Genomic DNA, 18,568 nt, shown 5'->3' on the forward strand with positions numbered 1-18,568 from the left:
AATGTCTTTCAAGTCACAGTAAAATATGCAACTACTTATGTATTGAATAAGCACAACATTGTACTTGGAAATGCTAACAACAAATTGTTGCACTTACTTTTTTGCCTCATTTTGTAACAGTTCTACTTGTTCTCTTAGTGCAGTATTGTCCTGAGTTAGAGTGTTTATCTGATCTTTGTCAAACTGCATAGACTGCAAAAGACAAGAATAATGGAATTAAAAAAAAAAAAGACAGCATTATTGTACAGTACTTGACTTTTGCAGAGACTCCAATGTTATTGTTTCTGTTTACATATTTAGCAACAGATTTTTTTGTTTCAATAAAAAAACAAAAATACGGCCCCCAGAAAATAATAGTGAACCTATATTCAATGTCATAATATGCATTTATTGTATCATGCCATTAATTTAAACAATAATGATCAGAGGAAATAATTGGTAAATTGGTAAAATATCAATAATCTCAAGGAAAGTGGAGATAATCAGAATAGAGATTTGCATATGCTGGTAATAGGTGTGACACAGAACATGACTAATGTGTACTAATTAGGATATAGGGGCATATTTATTAATTAACAGGTGATTTGCCCCATTTATTATAATCTGTCATTGCTATGATGACAGATGATTTTTCAGCCCCATTTAATGAAAAAAATCATCCTGGGACAGAGCGTCCGATAGGAGGCTGTCCCAGGATAATTTTACTTACCTTAAAACTCCCATTCTCTCCAGTCACTATGGCAACCTTAGTCTCCAATGGCTATCATCATCTTTAGATGGTATTAGCTATTGCGGACCACTTGTTAAATCATGCAGAACAGCAGTCCCCATAGAAACCTATAGAGACTGGTTTTGTGTACGAAGTGGGACTGTAGCAGAGCAGATATTGATATTAAGTTAAAAAGTTAAATAACTTTCGGTGGCAGAAAAAGAAAATTAAATACTTAGGTATCTTCATTACTGACTCCTATGACTCCCTCTACCGGGAAAACTACCCAGCCCTCTTTGCCAAGATCAAGTCTGAATTGCTCTCCTGGCGCTCTGATCATTTCGTGGCTGGGCAGGATCATCTCTGTCAAAATGAACCTCCTTCCTAAGCTCCTCTACTATTTCTAGACCCTTCCTGTCCGAGTCCCCCTTTCGGATCTGACATCTACCCAAAAATGTCTCTCTAGGTTTATCTGGAACGGCCAGACTCACAGGATTAAGCTGGCTCTCTTAAAGAGACCCACCAGAGGTGGTGGTAGGGGTTTCCCGGATTTGAAAATTTATTATTGGGCGGCTCATCTGAGCCAGATCGTAGCCTCCTTTGCCCCCCCCCCGCGGCACTGTCGTGGGTTGACATCGAATCCACTTATCTTAATTTTCCAATCTTGTCCTGTATATGGGGTCTCTCAAAACAAACTAGATCTCCCCTTACCTCCCAATGCCCTACCCTTCTATTCTCAGCTGCAATATGGGAGACCTGCCGACCCCATCTTAAGATACCGGTGTCCTCTCTTACTGTCCTACCTCTTTGGGGTAACCCTGCCTTTTCTCCTGGGCTCTCCTCTGCCTTCTATAATCCCTGGCTCACTGCAGGAGTTTGATTTGTCGGAGACCTATTATTTCAGGGGGCCTTTATCTCCTGGGATGCCCTACGCTCTAAATATCCAAGGCTCCATCCTAAATTCTACGAGTATTTCCAATTACGACACTTTGTGGGCTCTCTCCTCGGGGGGCTCCTCTTCCCCCTCTTAGGTCTCCCTTTGAATCCCTATGTCTCTCCTCATCCTTGGGTAGGGGCATGATTTCCTCTATCTACAGCTTAATTCTCAATGTACTTTTACCTCCGGGCGGTAGGCATGAGAGGGAGTGGGAGAGGGATCTGGGACCCCCCCCAGAGGAGGATTATTGGGAAACCATAAGGGATCAAGTCGCCACCAGCTCTATTTCCACTTTGGTGAAGGAGAACGCATATAAAAGTATACTATAGGTGGTACTACACACCTGACAAACTCACTAAAATGTTCCCCTCTAGTTCTCCATTATGTTGGCGGGGCTCTGGCCAGATGGGCTCCTTTTTGCATATCTGGTTGTCTGCCCTAAAATATCCTCCTTTTGGGATCGAGTTAGGGCCCTCCTCTCCTCCCTCCTTCCATGCCCTGTCCGGAAAGACCCATGGTCTTTTCTTCTCTGTTACCCTTTGATTGAGGATGATAGACAGTCTGCGAAATTGGCCTCCCATGTCCTGGCTGCTGCGCGATGCCTAGTAGCTAAGTCTTGGAAACAAGCTGAACCCCCCACTATGGCGGCCCTGCGATCCTATATCTGGTTTATTGCCCGGATGGAACAGATTACATACCACCTACATGATAAGGATGATTAAATTTAATCAGGTTTGGGCTCCTTGGCTTTACTTATAACCTCTTACCTCATGTACCATCTCCTTCCTCCTAAAAAGACTCCCTAGGTTCATAGGTGACCTGACTCTTGACTTTCGATGCTGTTTCCCTTCCCAGAGAATTTAAGTAGTAATCTCCTCTGAAACTTTTATTGCCCCTCTTCTATTTATTTGTTTCTCCTCTTAAAAAGGAAAGATATGGGTAAGGAACTGTGTGGATACTTGGGAAGAATTTTCTCTTTTTCTTTCAGTCTCGGTGGCGACCAGTGCCCCCCCTCCCCCTCTCACATTATATTGTTATAAAATGTTATAGTTTCTTGAGTATTCTGGATAACAATTGTATACTCACCTGTCTGTTTATTGACAACCTCTGGCTATTTTATATATTTGCTACTCAAACATTGTCAGCTTTTTTGACTTATGCCCATCACATGTACTGTTCTCTGATTTTGTCTTTTGCCCTGCAAATGTACTAATTGTTGATTCTTATCTGTACATGATTGCTATTCTTCAAAATAAATAGTTAAAAAAAAAAAGTTAAATAACTCCAATCCTCACTATTATGGTTAACCCCCGAAAACATCTGGAATTTTATACAAAAACGACATTGATAAGTGGGTCACAGAATGTGTATATATAGAAGTTACACAGGTAGAATAAATGTAGCCATATGGACTGAAACATAGGGCGGCTACCTTTACAAATAAATTGTGTATCATAAGATTATAATGTACGTAAAATAGGTCTTCTGCTGTGCTTAAATAAAAAAAATGGTAAGTAGATCCAGGGCATAGAAACTATTAAAAAAACATTAGAAAGCAACACAGTGCTAATATAATGTTGGCCAGGTGAAACATACACTACATGGGCAGGTTGGATGAACTGGGTTTATGACTATCCACTTTCTTCATACAGATATACTGTGCACTGGAGAACATAAGCCACTAATGAGGATGATGAAAAAAATGTAAAATGGTAGATGTTCCAATTTGACGGTTGTGGCAGATACCAAAAATTCTTTACTTGCCGTACAGTGTGGTGTGGTACCATACTGAAGTGACCCGAAGCAGATATGGCACAAGTTCTGGCCGCTATACGGTGCGGAGCAACATTTCCAGACATGTTCCCCTTTTCAAAGTATCACTGCAGTGTTCATTTAACCTGCCCGGGTAACATTTTTCAACCAGCTAGCAATGCATTATGTGGCAACATAAAGAGATAACACCTTTTCTATTTGTTTGACTTGGTCAAAGGACCACTAAAGTTAAAATAAAGAGAAATTTATTTTCCTAAGGAGGGAATATTATTTAACACTGCACTCACGATTGGTGGACATTTAATGTTGCCAGCTGTGTGAGAACCTGCCTGCACTGCTGATAAGCCAAACAAGAGTGCAGTATAACTATGGGAATACAGAGAAGAGATTCTTGGGGAAACAGGTTAGTTATTCAAGATTTGGGTTGCCATTCAATGGTCCTTTAAGGAACTTCTCTATAGTTAGGAGAGCGTAAACAAGGTAATGTGATTTAGAGGAACAAGCACTGACTCATCAATTTCCAAGACAATATGCATACAACAATATTTAAAATTCATTGTGTGGCTCTAGAAACAAGATCACGAACCTTACTGTAATAGTATGGATGGATTCCACAAACCTGTAAACGGATTTCCATATCATCTCTGTCATTCTGAGCAGCTTGGAGATGGGATTCAAGTTCTTCCATCTGTTGTTGCAATTTAGTCATTTCCTTCATAATCCGAGCTTGTTCTAGCTCTGCTGCTGACTTATCACCCTGCAGCTTCAGCAACTCTCTTCTTAGCTCCTTCACCTCTGAATCTAGCTTTTTCTTGGTGCTTTTCAGCTCACTGATGAGTTGGTCCTTGGAGCTGGCATCTCTGCGATACGCTTCTACCATCACCTACCAATACATAAACCAGTAAATGAGCAAATCAGAAAATAAAAATGCTATGTACTCTTTTCACATGCGTTGATACAAAAATAGCAGAAATTCAATTTTGAAAATATACAGACTATTACGGAGTTTTTTCCCCCCCAAATTTGGAGGTGTAGCAGTTCCAGTCTATAGAAACACTTAAGCAGCTTATTGCAGTGTGGTAAAGAACATTTTCAAAATGATCTCAGAAATCCCAAATGATTTACTACTACGCTAATAAGAGATGTAGCACAAATTAGTACAGATTCTTCATCCACTGCAATACATTTTACACCATCTGTTGTTTTCTGACAAGTCTATAAAGGCAATATTCATTTAAAAATGAGAAACAGAAATAATCTTCAGAACCAAATCTATGCATAAAATGACTCAAGTATTTACAAAACATATAGATAACCTTAATATAGGAAAGCTATTCTTATGTAGCTTAAGGGTTCACACTGGACAGTCCTGCAGGGGTCCCAGAAGCAGCCACAACTATGCTCAGTAGATTTTGCTTTTGCAAGTAAAGGGGGAGGGGGTTTTTGCCTTTGAAGAGAGCGGACTGTTTTGTTTATGACAAAACCGATTAAAAATTCTTCATGTAGTGTGCCTGTCGCTTACACCAAGTGAAGGAAACCATTTTGTGGACTGTGCCAATATTTAGCCTATGAATTCTTTAGGAACACAGAAACTTGACCCAGTAATGTCATTAATAGTGAATGGATATGCTGCATTCCAATGACTATTGAATCAATGTACCAAATAGTTGTCTTCAATTTGAGTAAGTGACACGTTAACTCTATGGTTCCATGGAAGCGAACTTTTGTTTGTCATATGAACGGATATTTTATTTGTATCTCTATTTGCCACACTGTGAATAAAGTGTCACTCATTTGAAGATCGCTTAAATGCTAATATAATGGATAACATAATATATGGTTCACAAGTTCTATGTTGTCTAACACAATAAACAAAATCTGTAGAAAATATTTTTGAGGGTAAATAAAATGACACATCCCAAATTAGTATTTTTCCAATATTGCACCTCTCTCTATAAGACAAACATTGGAGAAAGAAATAGACAGAGGTAAAGAGAGATCAACGGTTTGGTAGGCCTATAACAAGTGCTCACTTTCTGCTGGACAAATTGTTCTTTCACTTTCTGGGTCTGTTTCTTCAGACTAGTATTCTCTTGCTGCAGTGTTTCAACCTATAAAGCATAAGGAAATACATCTCTGTAAATGCTGATGAATATAAAAGCACTTATCAGTCCTAGAGTTTAAATAGCCATATCCATTACAGTTATTTCCTGAAATAAAATTAAGAAAAGTTTACAAGGAGCATAGCAGCATTCAGATTTCCTTTGGTTATGTTAAGTTACCTGTGCAGATTTGATTGCAAGATCCTGACGAAGTTTTTCCAAGATTTCTCCAGCAGATTCAGTTCCCACTTCCAGGTGTTTAGCTCCTTGATCCAGTTCATCTTGCTCAATCTTAGCAGCTTGCAATGCCACTTCGAGAACAATCTTTTGGTTTTGAAGATACTGAATGGAATCATCTTTAGAAGAAACATCATTTTGGAGCTCCGTAAGCCTGGCATCAAGCTCATCATATCGCATTTGGAGATCACTTAGAGATTGATCTTTGAGGTGCAGGCTTTCTTGGGTCGATGTAAGCTGCCTCAAGATCTCAAGGTGTTCCTGCTGGAGAGCTTCAAGCTGCAGGTCTTTCTGGTGCAAATTCAACTTCATCTAAGGCAAAACATGGAAAATCATCTGGCTGTTTAAGATTTCTGCATCTCATCCACCAGTGTCCATAGAAGCTAGTATGTAAATGCATGCCAATAAAAAAATGACCAAACCTGCTCTACTTCACGTTCTAGAGCACTAGCAGAGTCTGCTAGTTTCTGTAGTTGCTCTCTCTCTTGCTCAAATTCGTCCAGTTTTCTCTGAAGGTCATCTTCTACCATGTTCTTTGCTTCTTGTATCTGATGGAACGCGGCCTCCTGGTCCAACATGTCAGCCTGAATATAAAGTATTGAGTTATTTCACAATAGCCTTTATCCCTCTTTTGAAATGCAAAAGGAAGCAGAGAAAGATATTCATGGGATGGACAGATTATTGTACTACACTAGGAGCTACTTTAAGTTCTATTAGTATTATTATTAGTAAATTCAGATGTTGCACACCTCAATATTCTGGAGCTGTGAAGCAATGCGCTCCTTTTCTTTGATTGTCCTGTGCTGGGTCTCAGTCAGTTGGTGTGAGAGGGTCACATTTTCTATTTTAAGGTGCTCCAGAACTCCAGCCTGGGTCATCTGTCCAGCCTATCAGAAAATTAAACAGGGTAAAAAAAAAGAACATTATAGCAATATATACAAACACACAGCTCTTTTTAATACCATTAACATGTACTAGCAATAAGATGGGAATTTACTTGTATGTTTGCCATCTCACTCTGGAGTCGGACCCGTGCTTCTTGAGCCAGTGTTAGTTGCTGTTGGTACCACTCACGTGTCTGTTGCAAAGAGGATATTTCTGCCTTTGAAGCTTTCAGCTTGTTTGTTAGTGTAGTGCGGTCCAGTTGCACTTGCTGCAGTTGGTACTGTAGTGACATAGTCTGTTGTCGCAAATCATGAACTATGTAGGATGTAAAACAGATGTATTACGTTGTATGCACTTTATTTAGGTAACTATGTACAGAGTTTTAGCTAAGCATTAACGTTAGAAGATAAGAATATTAATATTTTAAATATCTTTAGCGCACATTCAGACAAGCTGTTAACAACAGTGCAGTAAGAATTTGCTCACATAGAGTTCTAGATGAAATAACGGCAGAGCAAACAGCTTTGAATATTTCACAGGCATCTGAATTGTCGATCCGTGAGCCTGCATGCCGCTGCTGTTCAGACAATCAATGGAAGAAGCTGCAGGCCAGCTCGGAATGCCGGAATATTGTGCATGCTTGATATTCCAGTGTTTGGAGCCGAGACTTCCATGATCTAGATGCCTTACGATATTCAGAGCACCTTGCTTTATTTAATCGGAAAGGTTGTGTTTAGAACACCTTCAGCAAACTCTTACTCTTTAAACTACTTGCCTCTATGAGCCCTTACAAATGTAGTAAATAATGCATAAACAGAGCAAATATTTTAAGCTGAAAGTGTATAAAGTTCTAACCAATGAACAGAAATCGATCGAATCATTAATCGGGCATGTTGTAAAATGTGGTCAGAAGATGCTCACTTTCAGCCTCTGACTAGAATAACAAGCCCCAATGTGTTTCCAAAAGAGATCAGCTGTTCTGCCTTTGCGCGGAACATCCAGATCCACATGGCTACGTGTGACATTTGGATAGTGATCCTGTTGCCCATGTATTGTCTGGAAAAGGTATGTATATCAATAATCTCACCAGTGTTATCCTTCTGAATAATTGTTCTCTGCAACTCCTCTACTTTGCTCATCAGTCGCTGATACTGCTCTTCTGCAACGCTCAAATCATTGCTTAATGAAGCCAAGCTGCCGTTCTTTGCCTCCAGGCTGTTCTGAAGATCTGCCATGGCCCTCTCTAGATCTAGGCATGACTTCTTCAGAGAGACAACTTCAGAGCTCAGAGACCCCTGCTTCTGCTGGCTTGCCAAGCTTTCCGCAACTTCAGCTTGAAGTCTTGTGCTTACTGCTGCCAGTTGGGCCTGTAGCTCGGTCTTTTCCTTCAGAGCCTGTTTAGAAAATAATAGATATAAATTAAACTGGTAAATTTACTCTTGTGATTCTGTCCCACCTTGAAAGAATAATAAAAATTAAACTAATTTAAAATCCTGTGAATTTCCTATTCTACAAGGATAGTAACATTCTGATAATGTTACTTTGTGGAAAGTGGAAATTTTGTATGTCTGTATTCTTCCACTAAGGCAGAGACATAATTATGAATACGTAAAGAAATTATTTATAAAAGAAGCCAAGTGAAATGTATGAGACATCCCCCTTTTACACTAATACTCAAAACAGTGCAAACCTAAAGAGTTATACCAGAGGATAGGGAAAGCACAATAGAGAGTTAAAAGCATATAGTTTACGGATTTTGCATAAATTCAAAAGCAGTAAACTATACTCAAACTACAAGTATATTTAGTATTTATATTATATTTATATAGATTATAGATAACCTATCCCTTTAATGGCTCGTTAAAACAATAAACTGGCTCCTAAATCTGACTGGCTCAGGAATTGCACAAAGTTCACCCCTGAGAAGCACCAATCTTTTCACCTGGCTGGCGTCTGCCGTTAGTGACTCCAGCTGCCCCTCCAGTCTCATCTTTTCCTTGATGACCTGCAGAAGTTCATCATGAGTCCCAGCAATGGAGCTTTCCATAGACACACTACAGATAAGGGCACAAACAAATCAAGAAAACAGATGTTGGTTACACTATAAAATGTATTATAATATATTGTCCATGTGAATTATGGAGTTACATACTTAATTTAAGAGGATGTTAAAATCCTGAAATGGCAAAGTGAAATTAAAAATGAAGTTGCCACTAAATGGACTGACTGGCAATGACAATGCAGCATCACATTTCATGTAGAAGCCATTTCTTAACCACAGAAAGGTTGTGTACAAAGCAGTGTATAGATAGCATGTGTATTCAGCATGCAAGTCTGACACTAGCTTAATCTGAACAATATGATAAAGTACATATGATATAATATACAAAAAATAAAAAAAAGGAAAATGCATCTAGTTAAAAAAAATCAGTTAAACATCATGAAATTGTTTAATGAATTATTATATAGTCCTAAAGTGTAGCAACAGTAAAAATGAAGTTGAATGTAAGAACTGCTTAACAGAAGATGTATGTTTAACACCACAATCTTCTTCCTTCAGTTTGCCTGGAACTTCAGATCACTATGGTTGTTAACATTTAAGCTAGTGATGAACTGCTGTTGTGCATAGGCATATTTTGACCCCTGAAAACCCAGCAGTTACCCATTCTAGTGTGCCAGAATACAGGATTTCATGTAGTGCAGTCCATAGATCTTGGTATTCACAATGCTTGCTGTGCATTGTCAAGCTTCTGCATGAATGACAAGTTCAACACACAGCATGCAAACAATCCCTGTGCAGATTGGCTACATCCTATTTCAGTCTATCATAATTTAGCCTCTCCTACACATGTTACTGACAGATTCTGTGATGCTTGTAACATTCCAATACTTTTATAGTATGGTTTTTCTATGGAACCCATTTTGCACATCCATGTGTCCTCTGTTCTGACCATAGTCAACGTACATGAAAATGAATATACTAGCCCTTTGAATTAATTATATAATTTGCTCCTATAAAAAAAAAAAAAAAAAAAAAAAAGCCTACCCATGCCCACTTTTAACATATATTGCTACCCTGCAGCTAGGATTTTGTTTTTGTTGAATGTTTTTATCTTCTTTAAAAAGAAGTGTTTATTTTGCCGAGTATTATAGGAGGAAAGAGTTGTGAAAAAAATAAAAAATTAAAACAATACACTCTTCACACATTCACAGTATTAGCTGATCTGAGCTCTCCCGCGCTGCCCCCCTTCACTGGAATGACCTGCCACGCTCCATTCGTCTCTCTCCCACTCTTAGCTCCTTCAAACGGGCACTAAAAACCCACCTTTTCCTCAAAGCCTACCCACCTTCCACCTAACCCTGCCTCCCCTCCTTTATACGCCAACTCACTCCCTCTGTACTTGTGTTTTGTTCACCCTCCCTTAGGATGTAAGCTCATTGAGCAGGGCCCTCCTCCCTCTTGTGTCCTTACCAGCTCTTCTGCTCCATCTCTACCGCATTAGCCTGCTTAGAGCTCCTGAAGTGTCAGTATTTTTTGTTTACTGTTCAGTAATGTAATACCCTGTATTGTCTACTGTTTGTGCATTGTACAGCGCTGCGGAACTCTTGTGGCGCCTAACAAATAAAGGATAATAATAATAATCATCTGGATGTACTGGGAAAGCTGTGTGTGGGGAAATATGCCCCACTTTATTTTATTCCACTCATTTTGTTCCTTCATAGGTCAATTTTTCAGCTTTGTTAGCTCACTTGCAATAATGATATTACTGAAATACACAGTACTGCTAAGTGAGAGATGTTAATGCCAAGAAGCATCTCACACTTAACTATAAGGAATGCCCAACGGTGTAAATAGCTGAATCTGATGCACAGAAGAGAAAAACCTTAGAGCAATGTATACCTGCTTGAAATGCTGTCTCTTCGGCTTCTAGGTTCCCCATTTCCCTCAGGTTCCAGAGCTTGCTGCTCTGCAGCAGCAGCTTGTAATACATCTCTGAGTGAAGGATACTGTCCCACATCCTCTAGAGCCATGCTCTGACCATTCACAATGTATTCCTCTTCTCTTCTAGGAGATGTAGCGATCAGGTAAGCTCCTTGTCCAGCAGATACACTGCTTTGAGCAGAGCCATCACTTTCATTTCCATCATGTCTAATTCCCAAATCACTTCCATCCAATTCAGAGCTGGTGTCAGGATTATATATCATACTCTCCGGTCGTTGTCCTCCTTCCATACTAATTTCTGACACCACAGAAGTCAGGCTTCCACTGTTGGACTTCAGGGAGCCTGGGGAGGAATCAGAATAGCCTCCACTGGGATTGTTGGGTTCTGAGGATTCATTGCGATAATCTGCTAATGAACGTATCTTGCTGGAAGACTTTGAAGATTTGGAAGACGACTTCTCCTTGGAAGACGATGGGAGACCCAGACTACCTAATTTTGGTCCCCTAGGGACACTCGTGCGCAAGAAAGAATACTCCTTAGTCATTGCAACAGTACTAGCCCGAGGAAGGTGATCTGGATTGAACATAAGTTCAGGATCCAAAGTGCTTGAGGGACGACTTTTAGTAGTTGACTATAGTAAATAACATAAAACAAAAAAACACCATATCAATAGAGGTTAGAAGAGACTGAATTAAAAGAAGAAGATCATATGCAAAGAATTGATATGTCATATTTAAAGGCAACAAAAACAAACAAATCCGACAGGAAGATATTGTCTGATGGTGGAGAAATAAGTAGAAACCATACTTACTAAATTAACATTTATTAGATTTATTAGTATTTTACAAGTTTTAAAATCTCCTGCAAGCATATACTACAATTGTATGCCATCTAAGTGCAGTGTTATTACAGTATACACATATTACATTCTCTGTGATTAATAATATTTAAAAATATGATTAACTGGAATATAAAATCTTAAAATAAGACATACTGGAAGGTTAACTGGCTTGTGACAAAATTAACCAAATATTGTATGTGTGATATGGAATATAGATAGTAAGCTCCACTGGGCCAATCTCCATTTTTGAATTACACATTTACATTTCTTTTAATGTGCGATAACATTATTTTCTCAGAATACCATATTCTCTCTACATGAAAGAGAAAATAAATCCATTGGAAGGCACATATTTGGAATGCATAAAAAAAAAATGTATATTTCATATCACACTCCTACAGCTAGGGACAAAACACCTTACCAACAAAATAACCATATAGTCTCCTTATAATTACAAATCTTCTCTAATAAAATAAAAAAGGCTGAGTAAAGCCTTGGTCCAGTCATTTGGGTTGTTAAACTTAAAAATATATAATGAATTAATTTTTATAACCTCCAACCCATTTTAGACTACATATCAATAATGAGGATGCTTCTATTAAAACAGATTTAGTGTTTTAGCAATGACCATGCTTGTCTCTGGCTCTGTAAATGATTTGCAAGCAGCTGTGAATCTGGAGTTGAGCAATGTGCAGAACAGAGAGAGAGAGAGTAGTAACTGTTGAAACTGAGGTAAATATATCCATAGTTACACAAACAACAAGACACATTTACCATCTCTTAGCAAATGGAAACGGTTGCTGATATTGTTTTAAAGCACAAACAGCATTTTCTTTCAAATTTCAAGTGACATCACTGGGTTTGCCCCATAAGTGAACCCACAAATAGGTAACAGAAATGTCCTGTCTACCACAAGCCAGTTACTCAGATTTGGACAACAGTACTACTCCCTTCCCAGAACCATTCTTCTCCCTGTCCGGTAATACAAGACAGCAAAGCTATGTACAACAGCACATTAATTCACGTCTGGGAGATTGGAAAGCTGAGCTGTCCATGTGATTTGCTACATACAAAACAGGATTTTTTTTAAAAAAAAGTATAACTGTGACGATCTATCGTTAAGAATAAAAGTTCTCACCCTCTGCTGATGACGCTTGGATCTGTACTGTTTTAGTTGCTCCTCCAAGCGGCGCCTTGCCTGAATACGGATTTGTTCCTCCCGCTCAAGTGGAAGGGGAGCATCACTGAAGGCTAACAGGGAGACAGAAATCAACAAGAAGAGATCAACCAGTCAGGGAACAGCTCGTAGGAGTGATATCAGTCAAGAGGATTTCCTCAGATATGGTGCTATTTAACATGCATTATGAAGGCATTATTCAATGTACAATGCAGGAAGCATAGCAGGAAAGAGAATTGGACAAGCAGGAAGAATGTAAGAATGCAGTTAAAGCGGAATCAAAAGAATATGTGCTTCATTTAAGCTAGTGCTGCCTAAATATTTAATTGGCAATATACATGTTTACAGACCTAGGGCTAAATTTACTAAACTGCAGGTTTGGAAAAGAGGAGATGTTGCCCATAGCAACCAATCAGATTCTAGCTTTCATTTAGTAAGTGCATTCTACAAAATGACAGCTAGAATCTGATTGGTTGCTATAGGCAACATTTCCACTTTTTCAAACCCGCAGTTTAGTAAATATACCCCCTAATCTTATTGGATAACGTAGATCATAAAAAAAACAATAGTCTTCAGAGAAGCTTGAACCATATAGAAATCTTGGACATACCTGTATTAATCATTGGTTTTTAATTGTGTAAATATCGAATCTTCGATAGAGGAGGTCAAAAAGTGAATTTATTGTAGTTATAGTGTATATAATCTAATACAACTGTTGCTACACGTAAACAGTGCTCTATGTAACAGGTTTTCCTTTGCATGTGGATTGGAAACACCTGCTATAAAGCAGCACTTTTATATTACACTTCTGTAAAACAAAACAAAAAACAAACAATCCTCTCATCAATAAATCTAGAATATTGGGATTTAAACAAAAACATCTTCATTTACCTAATGTTCTTAATAAAATGTATGTTTACTAACTCTGTAATTCTAACATAGACTTCTGAGAGGAAATGATATAGAGACAGTATGAGCTAAATGCTGGCAGTATATTTTTTTCATCCTCCCAAGAAAACAAAAAAAGAAAACCATTGCCATTAAAGTTAATAGTTAGATTGAAATTGAAGCTTCAACCAGAAACACATGCGCACTTTGCAAGAAAGATTAATGGTGGAAAGAGATAGATGGAATTCCTCTCCAGGAAAAAGATGTGCTTACACAGGTCAGTTTCCTGCATATGAAGGCTTAGCTTCAGCGACTGCAAAGCTTCTTTTCTAAGAACTAGGCCCTCAGCACTAGACTCCGATAGGTTGTCATTGAAACCAGCCACACCTGGGGGAGCTGCCATTCTGATAGAGTCTGTAGGTGAAAGGTGTTCAGAATAATGAGGTTGAGGTCCATTCTGACACATGTCTCCAGAGCTGTTCATATCCATATTGTCTGCTTCCTTTGGCAATTTATTCGAATTCATACTTGACACTGGAACAAAAAGTACAGTTAAAATAATATTAATTATCTGGAAAGAAAACTCTTGTAAAAGCAAGCTTACGTTTATATGTTTATAAGATATTGTTCTTAAATCAAACCATAACTAGAAGTGACTGGGTCCAGGGGCAAACGCAGGGTTTGAGGAGGGGGGGGGGGGGTTTCCACACCACGCCACACCACCAGTGGGCATGACCAGCGTGTATAGGGGTGTGGCTATAATGTTACACAATCTGTAAGGCACAACATTGCATTGGTCCATCAAAATACATATGCATTGCTATATCTAGCGTGTAGCTAAATACATGACACTAAGAACTGAATAAAAAAAAACAGTTATAATTACAATAAATGATAAGCAAAGTGACATTGTGCAGTCATAGTGAATGTAGCCAAACATCATACATGATGTTTTGTGCTGAGAGATTATTGTACATTATTCTGGTTACATATACACAACTAAATGCTTCTCAGCTTAACAGCCTAGATGCTGCATACAAACAATCATTCTTGAAACTCAACACATCCCAGCGCGCTCCTGTACGCTTTACAACATTGCTTTTGAACATAAACGCCATGTGCTGTATATGTTCCCATAGTAACAAACCCTGCTTACTGAGCATTCTTAAGTAAAATCCTGTACAAGATGCTTGTCTGTATAATTGCTGTATCACACAAGCTGAATTAGTGAAATGTTATACTATACAGACATTACAATCACTCATAGGTAGTCTATATTGTACTTTTAGCTGATACACTGTTTATTATGCTAATGTTAATGATATTCAGTGTTTGCTGCCTCATGGAAAAAAATTATGATATGATGAAACAGATTTTTGGCACAAGCTGATTAGCAATTTAAAGAGTTTTGTGGCTAGATCACAAATGCATATCTCCTATCTGTCCTAATTTAGGGAGGATAGGGTCACACTTGCAAACACACACACACAGACATGTAAACTGTCAAATACACAGACAAGCACAGACTCACACATACACAAACACACACAGGATCAAACACAAAGACATGTAAACTGTCACACACACACCCTTACCTTCTTCTGCTTCCTGCATCACACCCATGCCGGCTCTATGGGAGGAATGGGTGGGGCCAGACTGCTGGGCAGAGAGCTCTGCTCACACTGCAGGGGAGGGGACAGGGAGATGATTGCAGGTACAAGCAGTAGTGTCTGGTCCTGGGAGAAGGGCCAGCCACTGTAAACATACGGCACCCCAGGCAGGACAGGGGTTTCTGTGGTCTAGGAAAGCCCCTCTGGGTGCGCCTGCAGGTCCAACAACAGAATTTTGAAGAATTCAAACCCATTTCCAAACCTCCCATCACTATAAAGTAGAGATGGGCGGGTCCGGTTCTCCGAGAACCGAACCCACCCGAACTTTGGGTATCCGAGTACCGAGCTGAGCAGCTCGGTACTCTCCCGCCCATTCCGAATCCAAATCGAGGCCGAACGTCATTGTGACGTCGTCGGATCTCGGGGCTCGGTTCTCGCGATACTTCAACTTTATAAATACACGCCTCCACAGCAATCCATCGCCATTTGACAGAGGGAGAGAGCAGGGTGTAGTCATAGGCTAATGAGAGCAGGGACAGAGAATACAATATTGTTCTTGCAATTGCTCTAACCAAAATCGCTAGTGCAGAGAGAAGGATAGAGGTTTATTATTTTTTCTTCATATTTGGCACTCCCCAGCGCTTTTGGGGTGTCCCCCATAATTGTGCATTAATATTTCTGGCTGTCAAAAGTCATTTCTGTCAGCAGTATCTACTAAATAATTTTTAGCACACCTCAGTGCTTTTGGGGTGTCCTCCCTAATTGTGCATTAATATTTCTGGCTGTCAAAAGTCATATCTGTCAGCAGTATCTACTAAATAATTTTTAGCACTCCTCAGTGCTTTTGGGGTGTCCTCCCTAATTGTGCATTAATATTTCTGGCTGTCAAAAGTCATATCTGTCAGCAGTATCTACTAAATAATTTTTAGCACTCCTCAGTGCTTTTGGGGTGTCCTCCCTAATTGTGCATTAATATTTCTGGCTGTCAAAAGTCATATCTGTCAGCAGTATCTACTAAATAATTTTTAGCACTCCTCAGTGCTTTTGGGGTGTCCTCCCTAATTGTGCATTAATATTTCTGGCTGTCAAAAGTCATATCTGTCAGCAGTATCTACCAAATAATTTTTAGCACTCCTCAGTGCTTTTGGGGTGTCCTCCCTAATTGTGCATTAATATTTCTGGCTGTCAAAAGTCATATCTGTCAGCAGTATCTACTAAATAATTTTTAGCACTCCTCAGTGCTTTTGGGGTGTCCTCCCTAATTGTGCATTAATATTTCTGGCTGTCAAAAGTCATAACTGTCAGCAGTATCTACTAAATAATTTTTAGCACTCCCCAGTGGTTTGCGCTCAGAATGGATTCAAAGCAGTTCACATATGATCTGAATGAGCAACCAGGTTCTGTCACCAGTCCTGATGTTAGTGTTCCCAGTACGTCATCTGGCCAAGGCGATGTCAAACAACAGAGTGTTTTCAAATTAGTGCAAAAAACAAAAACCCAAAATAAATTTACTGTATTGAAGCGAAAAAGAAGTGTAACTGAGCAAAAGTTAAGTGACGATAAAAAAAAAATTGCAAGCATGCCATTCTACACACGCAGTGGCAAAGAGAGAATGAGGCCTTCACCTTTGGCTATTAGTGGCAGATCCCAAAAAGTTACCCAGCCTACAATTGGTGCACAACTACTGTTACGCGTCAAAGCCGAGCTGCAAGATAACAGTGAGGCATTACAGGAGAATATTTGCTCTGATTCACAAATGACAACAATCCCTGTGGAGAGTCCATCCAACAGTGGGATGTCTAATCGTGAGCATTCTGCTGATGTGTGCCTTAATAGCCCGAGTGTAGCCGGTGATACCCAAATTGAGGATGCCACTTTGGAATTAGAAGAGGATGAGGGGGAGATTTGTGTAGGCGACGAGGGCGCTAATGAGGATGTTGATGAGGATGAGGTTGTTTGTGTAAGTCCTGCACCAGTGGCAGCAGTTCTGGCACGTGACAAGAAAAAGGCCATTGTCATGCCTGGGCATAAAACAAAAAAATCCACTTCTTATGTGTGGAATTATTTCTACCCAAATCCAGACAACAATTGTATAGCCATTTGTAGTGTATGTGAAGCCACAGTCAGTCGAGGGAGGGACCTTAACCATCTTGGAACCTCGTCTATGTTACGCCATTTAACGAGAGTTCATGGCAAAGTGTTGGGAAAAGCTGAAAGTTCTTCCCAAAAGAATACAAGCACTCCCTCATCAGCTAAGACCCTCCGCTCACCGACATACCGACGGCTACAAAATACACCCACCACACCATCCTCATCAATATCCTCAGTAGCGCTCGGAGTTAGCCCGGCATCCCACTTAAGGCTGGATGACTCCGGCACTATTATTGATTCCTCTGAAGAAAGCGTTAGTCCTGCTGCTGCTGTTGCTGCTGCTGGGGGTGAATCGTCATCCCAGAGGCAGGTTAATAAAATGAGCAGTCCTACATTTCAGCAATTAACTGTGAAACAATCATTTGCGAGGGGAAGCAAATATGACAGCAGTCACCCAGTCGCCAAGCGAATCACAGACGCCATGGCTGCAATGTTAGTGTTAGATCTGCGTCCAATCTCCACAATAAACGCAGCTGGTTTTTCACAGTTAATTGAGGTTTTGTGTCCGCGTTACAGAATTCCATCGCGACACCATTTCTCCCGTAAAGCTATTCCACAACTATACAAAAAAGTGTGTAAAAATGTAGAGATTGCGCTGAAAAATGCCATTCTGCCCACTGTTCACTTAACCACAGATATGTGGACAAGTGGAAGTGGCCAAACCAAAGACTATATGACTGTGACAGCCCACTGGGTTGGTCATTCACATTCACCTTCACCAGCAGGAACAGCAGCAGCATGTACACCACTACGTAACATTTGTCACAGGCAGGCCACTCTTTGTATCACCGGCTTCACTAACAGGCATACAGCTGACAATTTGTTACGCAAACTGAGAGATGTGATTGATGCATGGCTTATACAACTCGGACTCTCCCCAGGGTATGTCATTTCAGATAACGCCAACAATATAGTGCGAGCATTACAGCTGGGTGATTTCCAACATATTCCCTGTTTTGCTCACACCATCAACTTGGTGGTGCAGAGCTTCCTACGAAATAACCGTGAGGTGCAGGAGATGCTTTCGGTGGCCCGTAAAATTTCAGGCCATTTCAGGCATTCAGCCACAGCATGTAGGAGATTACAGCAGCTCCAAGAGCAGTTTAACTTGCCCTGCCACCAACTTAAGCAAGAAGTGGTAACTCGGTGGAATTCCACCCTGTACATGCTTCAGAGGATGGAGGAACAGCGCAAAGCCATCCAAGCATATTGCACAAGTCATGACATTGGGAAAGGAGGGGGGATGTATTTCACTCTTGCACAGTGGGGAATCCTTTCAGTGCTGTGCAAGGTGCTGAAACCATTTGAAGTTGT

General features: G+C 39.9%; 1 protein-coding gene across 2 annotated transcripts in view; it reads right to left on the reverse strand.

Annotated features, from left to right (window-relative positions):
- Positions 1-18,568, reverse strand: part of GOLGA3 (golgin A3) — a 56,013-nt gene that overhangs the window by 17,865 nt on the left and 19,580 nt on the right. The window contains exons 3-14 of one of the 2 annotated variants that reach the window (XM_075216948.1): positions 13,881-14,027; positions 12,567-12,679; positions 10,545-11,218; positions 8,586-8,697; positions 7,731-8,037; positions 6,756-6,958; positions 6,508-6,645; positions 6,181-6,342; positions 5,702-6,070; positions 5,453-5,530; positions 4,039-4,302; positions 98-192 (exon numbers count right to left, since the gene is read on the reverse strand). In XM_075216948.1, the coding sequence (XP_075073049.1) occupies positions 98-192; positions 4,039-4,302; positions 5,453-5,530; positions 5,702-6,070; positions 6,181-6,342; positions 6,508-6,645; positions 6,756-6,958; positions 7,731-8,037; positions 8,586-8,697; positions 10,545-11,218; positions 12,567-12,679; positions 13,881-14,027 (2,662 nt within the window). Of the gene's footprint in view, positions 1-97; positions 193-4,038; positions 4,303-5,452; positions 5,531-5,701; positions 6,071-6,180; positions 6,343-6,507; positions 6,646-6,755; positions 6,959-7,730; positions 8,038-8,585; positions 8,698-10,544; positions 11,219-12,566; positions 12,680-13,766; positions 14,028-18,568 lie in introns of both variants that reach the window. The other variant, XM_075216939.1, reaches the window with a different exon arrangement.

The sequence above is a fragment of the Mixophyes fleayi genome, chromosome 1, assembly GCF_038048845.1.
Source record: "Mixophyes fleayi isolate aMixFle1 chromosome 1, aMixFle1.hap1, whole genome shotgun sequence".
In the NCBI taxonomy this organism is placed as follows: domain Eukaryota; kingdom Metazoa; phylum Chordata; class Amphibia; order Anura; family Limnodynastidae; genus Mixophyes; species Mixophyes fleayi.